Source organism: Uloborus diversus, chromosome 2, assembly GCF_026930045.1.
Source record: "Uloborus diversus isolate 005 chromosome 2, Udiv.v.3.1, whole genome shotgun sequence".
Lineage (NCBI taxonomy): Eukaryota > Metazoa > Arthropoda > Arachnida > Araneae > Uloboridae > Uloborus > Uloborus diversus.
This window is the reverse complement of record NC_072732.1, coordinates 201,868,201-201,881,241: the sequence shown is the minus strand read 5'-3', so window position 1 is coordinate 201,881,241 and position 13,041 is coordinate 201,868,201. Positions and strand designations below refer to the sequence as shown.

Here is a 13,041-nt window from a genome sequence, read left to right as displayed (position 1 = left end):
TTCCAGAGATTCTAGATGATAAAGGTGTTATCTAACATAAAACCGTATTTTTTCTAGTGGTTAAAAGTGTTTACGTATGTTAACACCTTCATCCACTAGAGGGCACTGTTTTTCATAGAGTTAGCACGGTTTTTGATTCGAAACGTTGGTTCGAAGAAAGGTTTGTGAAAATCTTGATATTTTTGATATTCAACATGAAGCATGTGAAAATTTTATTACCGATGGAAAAGTAGACACATCACCTTCTCCTGAACAATTTGAAGAGTTGACTGAAATGTTCTTCTCTAAAAAAAACCATCCAGAAAAAGAAAAAGAACTCCACATGCATGGAAGCGAAAAAAAGCAGCTACGGCTAGGCAGAAAGGAGAAGTTTATGTTTCCCAGACAGAAAAATTAGTACCAGCAAAATCAGTGTGTACAGGTACTCTGTGCCATGTTAAGTGTCGTTTACAGTGTTCTTCTAAATTCAGTATTGATGACAGGACTTCCATACTAACTGAATTCAATCAACTAGATGTGAATGCTAAAAATTGCACACTTTTTAATAGTACTGAAATTAATAGCATTAAAAGACAGAGCACAAGTGCTAGGAAAAGTAGGGCAGCTTCATACAAATATTATGTCACTTTCGACTGTCAAACTATAAATATTTGCAAGACAGCTATGTGCTCTTTGTATGGTATTGGGAGAAAAAAGCTTGATATCATAAAAAACATTATTTTAAATGGGTTTTCAGCACCGCTACCAGATAAAAGATGCCATCACAGTTCAAGACCACACAAATTGGAAAATGATGTGAAAGCATAAGTAATGGAGCATGTAAATAGTTTCCCAGCAGAAAGTTCACATTATTCCAGGTGCAGCAATCCTCACAGAAAATACCTTTCCCCTCTTTTTAGTACCTCAAAAATGTATGCTTTATATATTGAACGATGTAACGAAACTCACAAACGAGAAACTGTTTTTGTCAAAGAGTGAACATACAGAAGTATTTTTAATAGCGAATTTAACTTGTCCTTTTCACAACCAAGAAGCGATACAGGTAGCACATGTGATTCCGGGAATAATGATGAAGAACATGAAGAGAAAGCTGCTTTCCTGCAAAGTTGCTTTCGAGTCAATCAAATTTGATAGAGAATATGCAAAAAGTAATAATGGTACTGCTTTCATTACCGTTGACTTACAACAGACTATGCCGTTGCCAAAATTAACAACATCAAAAGCCTTTTACTTGCGTCAGATATGGTTCTACAATCTAGGAATACATTTAATTTATAAAAATGTAACCAAAGCCACATTTTGTACATGGACTGAAGACGTTGCCCATCGAGGAAGCTCAGAAGTCTGTAGTTCAATTTCAACGGCAATAGAAAAGATGATGAGCTGAAAACAAAAGACGGTTTAATAGTATGGAGTGACGCTTGTTCTGGTTAGAACAAAAACTTTGCAATGATCTGCCATTCCTTATATTGAAAGGTTATTTCAAATCAATTGACCACAAATTTCCAGAAATGGGACATACATATCTAGATTCAGATCGAGATTTTGGAAGAATTGAGAAGGTTCTTAGAAAACACGAAACGATATATGTACCAGACCAGTATCGGGATATCCGGAGTGTATCTCGAAAAAACAAAGTGATTGATATGACAAACCATTTCCGCTATACTGAAAATGCTTGCAACAATATTAAGTTTGACAAACAAGAAGAAAAATTGTCTACAAGAGAAAGTTAAGTTTAGGGATGGGATCAGATGGATTCGGATTGAAGAATATGGATCTTATCTATATAAGGAAAGTTATGATCAATCTTTGCCATTTAAAAGAGTAGATTTACTACGAAACAAGAAAATAGCAAGTCCACCAAATACTAGTATTCGTCTTCCTAGATAAATGGGTAAAACAGGAACTATAACAAAGGAAAAGCTCAAAATCTTAAAGAGCAACAAAAGTTTTTTCCAGAGGAACATCAATGGTTTTACTGCACTGTTATAAATGGAAATAATATGTAAATGACAGTAAAGCTTATAAAAAAGTTTGTTTACTTTATTTGGTTATTAAATGCAGAATATTGCGATGTTTTCTTAAATTTATAATTCAAAAAATGTGATCCAGATAGATATTAGTGTATTTTATTACCATCATCCGTTGGCATGGTATGAAAACTTTGATCCGAAATTTAGTGGATGAAGGTGTTAACTATATAAAAGTGATAAAAAAACTCATTAATTGATGGTTTTCACAGCTGATCATTTTATAATAGATAGTTCAAACAAAAAACTAACATTTGCTACCAAAAGAGAAACATTTTATCCATTGCATAAAAAATACTAGCCTTTTAACTTTGACTGCGTTTTTCTCAAAACAAAGGATTTGTCAGTTAACACCTTTATCCACTGAGCCCTTCAATTGTTATAAGTGTTGCAGCTGAATGCATAGGTTGTTTAGGCTATATTTTTATTTATACTTGCCGAAATGGTTTTCAGACCAAAATAGTGAATTCAGACATTTTTAGAACCCCAATGACAGCTGTTCTATTTGTATTTAACGATCTTTTTTTTTCTTTTTTCCCATCGGAAAAGGACATTCGCTATTCTCTTCATTTTCATTGAACTATTCAAAAAAGAAAAAATAATAATGATTTTTCTGTTTTAAGATTTTGGAAGATGTGTTGTTACTATATAAAGTCCTCTTAAAACTGAGGGGCATTGCCCACTATGCCCCCCCCCCTTCTATAAATCTACCCATGCCCTTCTAAACTATTCAAAAAAGAAAAAGAAAAAAATATTTTTTCAAATTTTTAGAAGATGTGTTGTTATTACATAAAGTCCTCCCAGAAGTGGGGGGGCATTGCCCCCCTCTGCCCCCCATAAATCCGCCTATGAAGACTATTCCGTCTGAATGAATCTAGCAGGGAAGAAGGGAAAATAACGATGGGATTTTGATGCACGCTTTTTATAATATCATTAGTGCCTTATTCATTTATTGCATTCTCAAAAAATAAAATGAGGGAAAACAAAAATAGTTATCATGGAAACAACAAAAAGAGAAGAAAAAATTTTCATTTCGTTCAGGAACGTAAAAGCAAAATGGTAAGCTCAAAACTTAGTTGTGAATAAAGAAATTAATTCTTGCCGTGAGAATATAGATCGAATGTACTTTAGATTTAAAAAAATGTTGCTGAGAGCAAATTTTCATTTTTACAAAACTAAGGTTAAATAATAGAGAGGCAAAAGTGCACATCTGTAACAAACCAACTAACATCGCTATAAACTAATAGATACGTCCATTTCCGCCAATAAACCGGATATTAACTTTTCCATGTAATCGATGGTAAACAGTATCTATATACATATACGGCTACTTCTGTATGTACGTATGTCCAGGGTAAGCTTCAAAACTACTGGACCGATTTTAACTATTTTTTCACCACAGATGGATACCTTATAAGGAAGAAACATAGGCTATAATTTACTTCTAAATCCCTTAATTTAAAAAAGTTATGATGGATAAATTTCATGCAATTTCCCCATTAAATGATTAAATAAAAAACCCATTGTTACAAAAATTCGTTGCCTTACAGCAGCAATATTAATAGTAATCACAATGAAAATTTTGAATCAAGGCTTCTCTGGAGCATGCATGAATTTTGTTCACTACTAACCGGGTACCCGGCGCTGCCTGGGCATTTAATTCAATAAAAATATTTTTTTTTCTTTTGCAAACGCTACTTTTTGCACACTACAAGGAACAGAGGAGATACTTTTTTTTTAAATCTTTGTTTTTGTTAGAGAATGGGCGGCTGGGTTAAAATAAAAGGAGTTAGATAAGAATATTTTGAGATAAGTTGCATAAGTAGATAAAAGTCGCCGCAAACTGCAATCTTGGCTTAAAAAAGGGAATGACAAGAAAGCTAAACAGCCACCGTAGGCGGCTGCTTGCATAAAAAGGGTAATGGCGTAAAAAGGCTAACCAGCTGGTCTCCGCCAGGTGGCTAGTTCAGGTATATTTCTTTCAATGAACAATGTTGTAATCATCATTGAATAACTTGATAAGGTTATTTAAATGTATTCCTAACATTAGCAATTGTGGCATTTGACTGGTTTTCGAAATAAACGGATCAGTTGTTTACTCATAATTTTTCATCATGCAAAAACTTAATAAATACTTTCGTAAATGAAAAATTATAACATGTACATGGAGTCTTGAAATGAACTGACGTAGAGAATTTGCCAACATTTTCATTTGAAATACAGCTAGTAGAGTGATCAATCCGTTTTCATTACTGAGACATTTTTACACATACAATTACCCTCTATTATCGGAATTTTAAACTCGGGCTTTTAACTTTCGAATATTCTGTAACAAAGTTTGTAAGTACTAATTGTTTTTATGATTAATTTGTTGCAATCGGCTAATTTTGGCGTTTGTTCCACTAATTTTCATCTAAAATTATCTTAGTAACATAACCAGTAAATAGTTTCTTGTAATGCACATACAACCCCATAAAATTCGCGTATACGAATGGATTGAGTAATAGATATTTTTATGTGCTGCATTTATTGTACACTAGTGGTACCCGCACGGCTTTGCCAGTAGTAAAAACGTAAAAGGTCATTTGGTTCGCCTGTATATTTATAAATAATGTATGGTGCATTTCTCGCCAATTGGCTTGCAAATGTTACGATTCCACGTTATGATAACTTGGTAGTTTATTCGTCCATCTTATGATAATTTTGCTCGGGAAAATATTCTTAAAATTGGAATAGAAAAAGAACAAAATCGAATTTTCGAAAAATCGCTTCGAGTGGCACACTCTCATGCTACGAACTAATTCTGCGCTAAATTTCTTGAAAATCGGCATAACGGTCTAGGCGCTATGCGCGTCAAAATAAATCAAAAATAAATAGATAACTGAACTGTTAACTGAAAAGTGTTGACTTAAAGAGTTGAAGAAATTTCTTCTTCATTAATCTGTCGGCCGCTGCAGGCAACAATTGCCCCATGAGTTTGAAAAATTAGTAATTATACAAATAAGTTTTCGTGGTTTTTTATGCTTTCTGATAAAATTTGCATCGAGTATGTTCCCTCCCCCTTCACCCCCCCCCCTCCCCCGCTTAGAAAAGATGAAATGACACGCTCGGAATGAACAGTTTATCCAAAAATCTTGAAGGAATCATGGCTTACTAGTAAGGAAAATATTAATTTCTGTACATTGAAAGCACGGTCACTTTTTTTTTTTTTTTGCCTAAAAGTTATTTTCTGTTAAAATGATACTGGTTGGTATAAACGATCAAAAAAAAAAAGTTTTCCACGTTTTTGTCTATCGAATACTTATTCGCAAATCCAATAAACTATAGCAGACGGTGCAGGCGCTGTCTAATGGCGGATGAAAAAGGTAAAACAAACAAATGCCGTAACTTATAACTTGCTTTGACGCTTAGTGAATGACAGTAATTTTTCATCGTGTTTGTGGGAAGCGTTCTTTTCTATTATTCTGAAATTACATTACATCATGAACTGTTCGAAGCCTGTAATTTACCCCAAAGAAAACACGTGGAATGGAATGTTTTACCTTTTTCTTTAGTATTCTTAGTTCATCACCGCAAGGTAGCGTATTCGAGCACAGGAGTTGCGAATAAGGGAACAGTAATCTTAACGAAAATTGCTTCTTTCGCATAAAATAAAAAAAAGAAAGAAAGAAATTGTACATTGTGTTAGAAAACTATATTCTAGTAATACATGTACACTCAAACCTGTTTTTGCGCGTTGCACAGTACTGCATAAAAAAAAATTCGTTCAAAACATCACGAGTAGCTGTAAAAATAGTTTTCGCAACTAAACTTACTGCTAAGTCGTATTAAAAAATTGCACAAAAACAGGCTTGAGTATATAATTATTGTCCTCACGCCAAATAAAAGACAAATTTTCGTATCTTTATCATTTTATGAAGATTTTCAAGGATACTACCTACCAACTAAATGACCTAAAAGTATTCACCATCGTTATAAGTTATAATTGCTTCATGTTAGAGATTTGAATAGAAATTCAGAATGTTTCATTTGAATCGATCTTGATTATTGGAATAAAAGGTTTAATTTGTATTACTATAAGGAAATCCTATTTATACTATACAGAGTTTCAAGACTGACAGTAATTAACACCACATTTTTGTTGCTGTTAAAATACTATACAGTGGTTTGTTTTATGAGTTTTAATCTTAAATCTAATTTAAATGTATTGAAACATAATTGTTGATTGAAATTAGTCCTTACACATTTCTTATTATTTACACAATGCTACAAAATGCAATAATATGAAAGAATGGGATGAATGTCATGAAACCTGATATTCTAACACGTATTATGTATATTTGAATAAGACATGTTATTCACAAAAAGATAAACATAGACAGTGCATTATTTGTTGAGTTGATTAATTCCTGTAATTTAAATAGATATATAATGTAGTGAATAGGTAAATTTGGATTGTTTTGCATTATTGTGTGTGTGCATGTGTGTGTGTGTGTGTGTGTGTAAAATGCATTGAAATTTTAGCTAATTTAAATCAATATAAAAACAATAACTGAAATTTGTTAAGCTTCGTATTCTGTAAAAACAAGTTTAAAGACAGAACATTAAATTTAAAAAGATCATACCTTCCGCTCCAGAATAATTTTGTTGCTACATTATATGAAGAACGTCTGCAAAAAGAGAAAACATTCTAAAACTCATTACTAATTCCGAAAACGGAAATAAAGAAGTCCAACCAAAAGACCCTTACTTCCATTCCTTTTTCTTTAATATCCTACCTAATAGCATTTCTGATCTAAAAGGAGAAACAAAATTCAAAATGAGTACAGAAGCATGAGAAGAAACTTTTGTACAAGAATTGAATATTTTCATATATTGTTTGGGGCTTTAGATTTACCGTTTCATAGCCAAAACCTTTCTACATTTTTGAAAATTAATATTTCTGCAGATCTAGAGAGTATGGGTATCCTAGAGAGTGCTTGACGAATTATTATGTTACTTATCTTTACTAATAATAAAGCTAAGAGTTTCTCTGTCTGGATCTCTCTGTCAGGATCTCTGTGATGCGCATAGCGCCCAGACCGTTCGGCCGATTTTCATGAAATTTGGCACGGAATTAGTTTGTAGCTTAAGAGTGTGCACCTCGAAGCGAATTTTCGAAAATTCGATTTTTTTTTTTTTTTTGTATTCCAATTTTAAGAACATTTTCCCGAGCAAAATTATGATAAGATGGAGGAGTAATTTACCAAGTTATCATTACGTGGAACCGTAACATGGGCAAGTCAATTGGCGAGAAATTCATCATACATTATTTGTAAATATACAGGCGAACCAAAAGACCTTTTAATTTTTTACTACGAGCAAAGCCGTGCGGGTGCCACTAGTGTTACATAAAGATTATGTTTGAGGTCACACTGTTCGGTGAAAATTCAATCACTAACACATTTGGGCCACCAATAGCAAGTTAAAAAAGCAAAAAAAGTTTTAATGAAGTTTTTTTTTTTTTGCTTATCCGGCATTGTAAGCAACGCCTGATTACTGAATAGGTCAACTAGGACATAACCTAGGGCCCCAAAATGGCTAAAATCCTTTTAGTCAATGTCTAAAATTGCCGAATTTCACTACGGGGGACCCTCGAAAAAGTGTTTGGCTCAGGGTCTCACTATATCTTAATCGTGCCCTGATCGTAAAAAGCTGGGAATACACTGCAAATTTCAGATTAGTTTTACTCCCTATGTAATACACGAGGCAGTGAGAAGTAAAGGGATGTAATTGGACATTTTCAAGTTTTGAGCAAAACGCGTTTAAAGATTAGCTCCTAGGTAGGCTTTCATTGAAATTTTTTTCTAAATCATGCTGTATAGCAGCAACCATTAGGGCTACTAGTACCATCTCTTACCCCAAGACAGAGCAGAGGATCATCTACCATGTGTACTGGTTATCTCCAAATTTTTAGTTTTGCCATTTACACCCTTTTGCTTCTCACTGCCTCATATGTTGTATGGATCTTCATTCAAGTATCACTTACATTTGCAAAGATAGAAACATTTCCTTAAAAGATAACAATTTTCCATGAATTTTTTTATCTTTTAAAAGGGAAAGTTTTCCAATAAATGTTACCGAGCTTGTAGGAAATAATTAAAAAAAAAAGAAAAAAAAATCAGATTTCTTTCGAGGGCAATTTATAGGGAAATTTAAATTATAATTTAATATTTAAATGATAAATATTTCGTGAAGACAATATTTCTTTTTGATTGTGCAGGGAAGTAAAAGTTGCACCTCTCCTCACGCAGTCCGAATAGTGAAAAATTTAATACCTATGAATTTTTTGAAAAAATTCTGAAAAACGCCCTTTGAGAAACCTTGCAAATAATAAACAAAGTAAATGCGGTTAAAATTCTTTGTCAAACATTTAATTCATCACTTTCTTTGTGTAAGTTTTGATGATGTCATTAGTAACAAATGCAGTGAAGTTGTGTTGTTACATGCAGATAATGATGCCTGTCCCCAAGCAAATAACATTTTGACATCTAGAGGATGCAGTGGAAGTGAAAGAAGTACGTGGATTTTTTTCTCTCTTTTTCTAGTAAAGATATTTTTGAATTGTAAATTGCATAAATGATTTGAAGTAGAAAGCTAACAAAGAAAGTTGGAAAGTTACTAAAGAATTTTTGTAAGCAATTACTAATTGTCGCATTTCACCTGTCTATATGTTGTTTGGAATGTTCATTTTTAATATTAAATTCTAATGCCGAAATATTTAGCTGGAGTATTATTATGCTTAACTTACAAGTTAGCCTTGTGTCAAACATAAGTATATCTTATTCTTCTTGCTTAAGAAATCAGTTTATCTGAACAAAACGTTGCCTTCAATTTGTTCAATCAAATCATGTGCGAACACATAAAAGTATGTAGGTTACTTTTTTCATGATTAACTCTTGGAGTACTGAGAGCTTTTTTTTTTAAAAGCTCTTTAAAACATGCCCGTAATTAATCAAGATTTATGTGAAGAATTCTCCAACGCTGTAATAATTAATCACCAATGATTAAAATTTTAAAAAATGCAAAGTGGCGTTATCTTAAATCAAATTAATGACATTCATGTGACCTTGGCTTCATTTTGAGCAGATTAATATTTCACATCGAATGAATTAATGATGGTTTCTTTTGTAAGGATAAAAGAAGATTGATAAATTAAAGCTGTTCATTCAATTAAGTTTGAACGCTGCCGAAAAAACATATTTCTTAAGATTTTTTTTTTTTTTTGTAATTTTCAGTTGCTCTCTTTACAACCTTTGAAAGCTCTTGCATACCAAATTTTTCAGACTTTTCAGTTGCATATAATAGTTAGCAAACTCTGAGATTCAACAAATCAACTTTTATTAGTTGCAAGTATCTAGTTCATTTTTTCTTTGAGTAATTAATAAACAAAAGTGCCAGATTCTTAACAGCACTGATGTTCTACGTTTTTTTTTTTTGTGTTTGTGGTTTTTTTTTTAAAGTTATTTAACTCACTATAATTCATACAGCATAAGATTTGAAATATTTAACTTCAGGTGCTACCTAATCAGTTAATTACCTAATTTTGACAGCATATAACGAACTGTTCAAGCTTTTAAACTTTAAATTGAGGCAGCAAAGGGGTGTAAGTGCCAAAATTAAAAATTTTGTGATAACTAGTACTAATCGTAGTAGAACTTCTCCCCTGTTTTGGGGTATAAAATGGTACCAGTAGACCTGGCAGGTGCTGTTGTGTATCATGATTAAGAAAAAAAACTTATCAATTAAAGCCTATCGCAAGGTCTGAACGTTAAAAGCGTTTTCCTTTTTTTTAATTTTAATAAGTTCGCTTGTATCCTTTTTCGTATTTGCCCAAACTACAAACTCTGTGCGGTAGAATTACGTTAAAACGAATTTTTAGGATTTTAGTGATTTAGTCCTACATTACTAGACTTTTGTTTTCAGATATGTTGTCACTAACTTGAATTTTCATTTTAATATACGCTTTGAATATCAAAATTACTAGGGTTCGCCACGCCCATCAAATAATTTGAAGCTCAAAAACTAGTTAGTATTTGTTTCTACTAGAGTATCTAGATTTTTTTCGGGGAAGGGGGGATCATAGAACTTCTTAGGTGTTCACAAATACAATTCTAGGATTGACGATATGGCATTGAAACCATTAACGACTCTGGGAAGTTTGACCTCTCCTCTCTGCGCTCCTGCCTACTCGTATATGTTGAGAATCGTGAAAACAAACAAACAAATAAGAACGACGAATACCATCATTTGTTTGAAACATCATAATACAGTGGCGTGACTACGGTGGTGGGAGTGAGTGGGGCGGTCCGCCCCGGATATCACCCGTCCCGGGGGGGGGGTGACATCCAAAGTGGAATTGCAAGTTTTTGAAAAATATGAAGCTAAAATGCATTTTTAAGACTTCAAATTTTTAAATTTTCCGTGGGAAAGCCCCCTAGACCCCCATTTTTACTTGTTTTTTGCACATTCGCTCACTTAAAATTTCGTTGTAGCACGAATGTAGCTGATTCGCAAAATTGCGTAAATTTCATGTTTACATAAAAAAAATTTTTTCCTTTTGCGTTTGTAGAGGGGGGGGGGACATCCAAAATTACCGCTCCAGGTGTCATCCATGCTAGATACGCCACTGCATAATGCTTATATTTTCATATTTAGATTGTTGCATACATAGATACAATACAAAATGACCCAGACCCAATACATTCGCCTTTTCCTCTGGAATTGCGAAGCGCTGTAGTAAAACTAAGATAAATACAGCAGAAAAGAACATTTGAAAGAATACAGAAACAATTTAAGCTATATTTACATATTTATGAGTATTATATGTGTGAAACCTTGGCTACACGGCATACATCAATGCGACAGTCCTGGTCCTACCGCATTTGACTCAACATAGTACTTTCAACGTTATTCACAGCCAGTGGCGCCCTACATTTAAATTTTTTGGAGGAGAAAACCCTCAATTTGCCGAAGGAAATTTCGAATTTTACCGAATGATGAAATATGAACATGAACGAGTGAACGAACATGTAGGTACATGTGGCATCATTCAAAAAAAAAAAAAAAATAATAATAATAATAATAAATAAATAAATAAATAAAAAACTTTTTTTCTAAATTTGCCGAATAAGGAAATTTTTTGGGAGCTTGAGAGATTTGCCCTAACTATAAGTATTATCAAGATTCAAACAAGCGTTGGTAGTCGTTGTTCTTTTTTAGGTGTATTCACGATTTGTTTAAATGCTAGCAACAGAAAGGAACTCGGAGAGAAGAGGGCTAACTCCTCAGAACCATTATTGGTTTGAAGTCATATTATGAATCAATCTGTACTGTTCTATCTGTACTGCTATATATAAATCTGCTTGTTATATGTAAAAAAAAAAATCCGTAGTTCAGTGGATTTCTTTTTTTGTGTATTGATCTAGGCATTCTTCTTATAAAAACTTGAACGACAGGTAAGCAGTTCTGTTCGAAAATAATATATATAAAATCTTCATTTACCGCTCGACACTTAGCTTCTACATTCTATCTTATTACAATTGATCAATTGTTTTCAGAAAAGTTCTCTAAAGTCTAGTTAAAAAGTCTGCGCATGAGCATGTTAGAGTCTAAGGCTTGGCTCGAGTCAATCGCCAACAAATATCGTGCATTGTTATATATACATCCAAACTTTAAAACCACTTCTAGATTAAACGTTTCAAAAAGCATGAAAGAAAAAAGCATTAGACACAATGTAATGGCAGTTCTTTTAGAGACCCACAAAGGCTGTAATTTTCCCGCTGATGAAAGAAAACGTTATAGCGCTGTACGTAAATTTTCAATCTTTTAAGCTTTAAAAGTTTTAAACAACCGCTTTTTAACCAACCTTACTGCTTTCTCTTCTTTTCTCTTATTTTTCATTCTTTCTTTTACTTTTACTTTTTCTTTCTTTTACTTTTCCTTTCTTTTCTTTCTCTTTTTGTAAAAAAACTTATTTTATCACACCGTAAAACTTACACTTTACCGCTTCGATATAGAACTTCGTCATTCAATTTTGTGAAAACTATTTTAAAGTAAGGTGTTCAAAGTCTTTTAATATTAATTCTAAAAAAATATTTGTTTGCATAACTAAGCACTTTTTTGATTATGATCATTGTTCAAAAATTTTAAGACACATGTTAGATCAAAATGAACACCGAAGATTTATAGAAATCAGTAAAAAACAAAATATTTACTTTCCACCAGCGTAAACATCCGCTGTGTCAAATAGATTTATTCCATTTTCATATGCTACGGAAACTATATCTTCAGCCATCTGCAAAAATAAATATCACCTTAGAAGAAAATTCTTGCACTTGTACTTCAATTTAATGCTATTATTGCCTTTTTTTTCATAACAGAAAAATAATATTTTAGCCAGTATATGATTAATAACGAACAATAGTTCTTATTTTAATGTTCAAACACCTTCCCTTTTTTTTTCACAAGATGGTAATATAGTAAAATCTCGTTACAACGAACTTGAAGGAAATGCACATTTTGTTCATTGTAGCAGGAATTTCGTTGTAATGAAATTGTAATCGCAATTAAAATGGAAAAAAAAAATTATTTCGTTGAAACGGGTTTTCCGTTGTATTGATATTCGCTGCAATGAAATGTTACTCTATTTAAAATTGTTAATTATCTTGCCGAGCGAAAATTTATTTTCAGTTTTATGTGATAGAGAAAGACCGGGGCAGGTTTACGCATGGGGCAAGTTTACGCAGTGTCCTTTTTTTCAAAACGAATTATAACTGGAGAGCCGACAGTCACAACAGATTGAGGCTGTTCCCTAGCAAATTTTCTTAGGTTTTCGAGCATGAGTCGAGCTTCGGCCTATCATGCAGAAAGAATAATCTGCTTTCTATCAAGTTGAGTAAATTTTGTGTTGAACGTTTTAAAACTTATTGTGAATAAATATAATACTTAGTTAAGCACAAATAAATGT

At 32.7% G+C, this 13,041-nt stretch overlaps 1 protein-coding gene across 1 annotated transcript in view; it reads right to left on the bottom strand.

The window, feature by feature from the left end:
• The window catches only part of LOC129216243 (voltage-gated potassium channel subunit beta-2-like), a 128,541-nt gene that overhangs the window by 17,933 nt on the left and 97,567 nt on the right, over nucleotides 1–13,041 (bottom strand). Inside the window, exons 6-8 of the mRNA XM_054850442.1 lie at nucleotides 12,290–12,369; nucleotides 6,784–6,828; nucleotides 6,659–6,703 (exon numbers count right to left, since the gene is read on the bottom strand). Of these exons, the coding sequence (XP_054706417.1) occupies nucleotides 6,659–6,703; nucleotides 6,784–6,828; nucleotides 12,290–12,369 (170 nt within the window). The remainder of the gene's footprint in view (nucleotides 1–6,658; nucleotides 6,704–6,783; nucleotides 6,829–12,289; nucleotides 12,370–13,041) is intronic.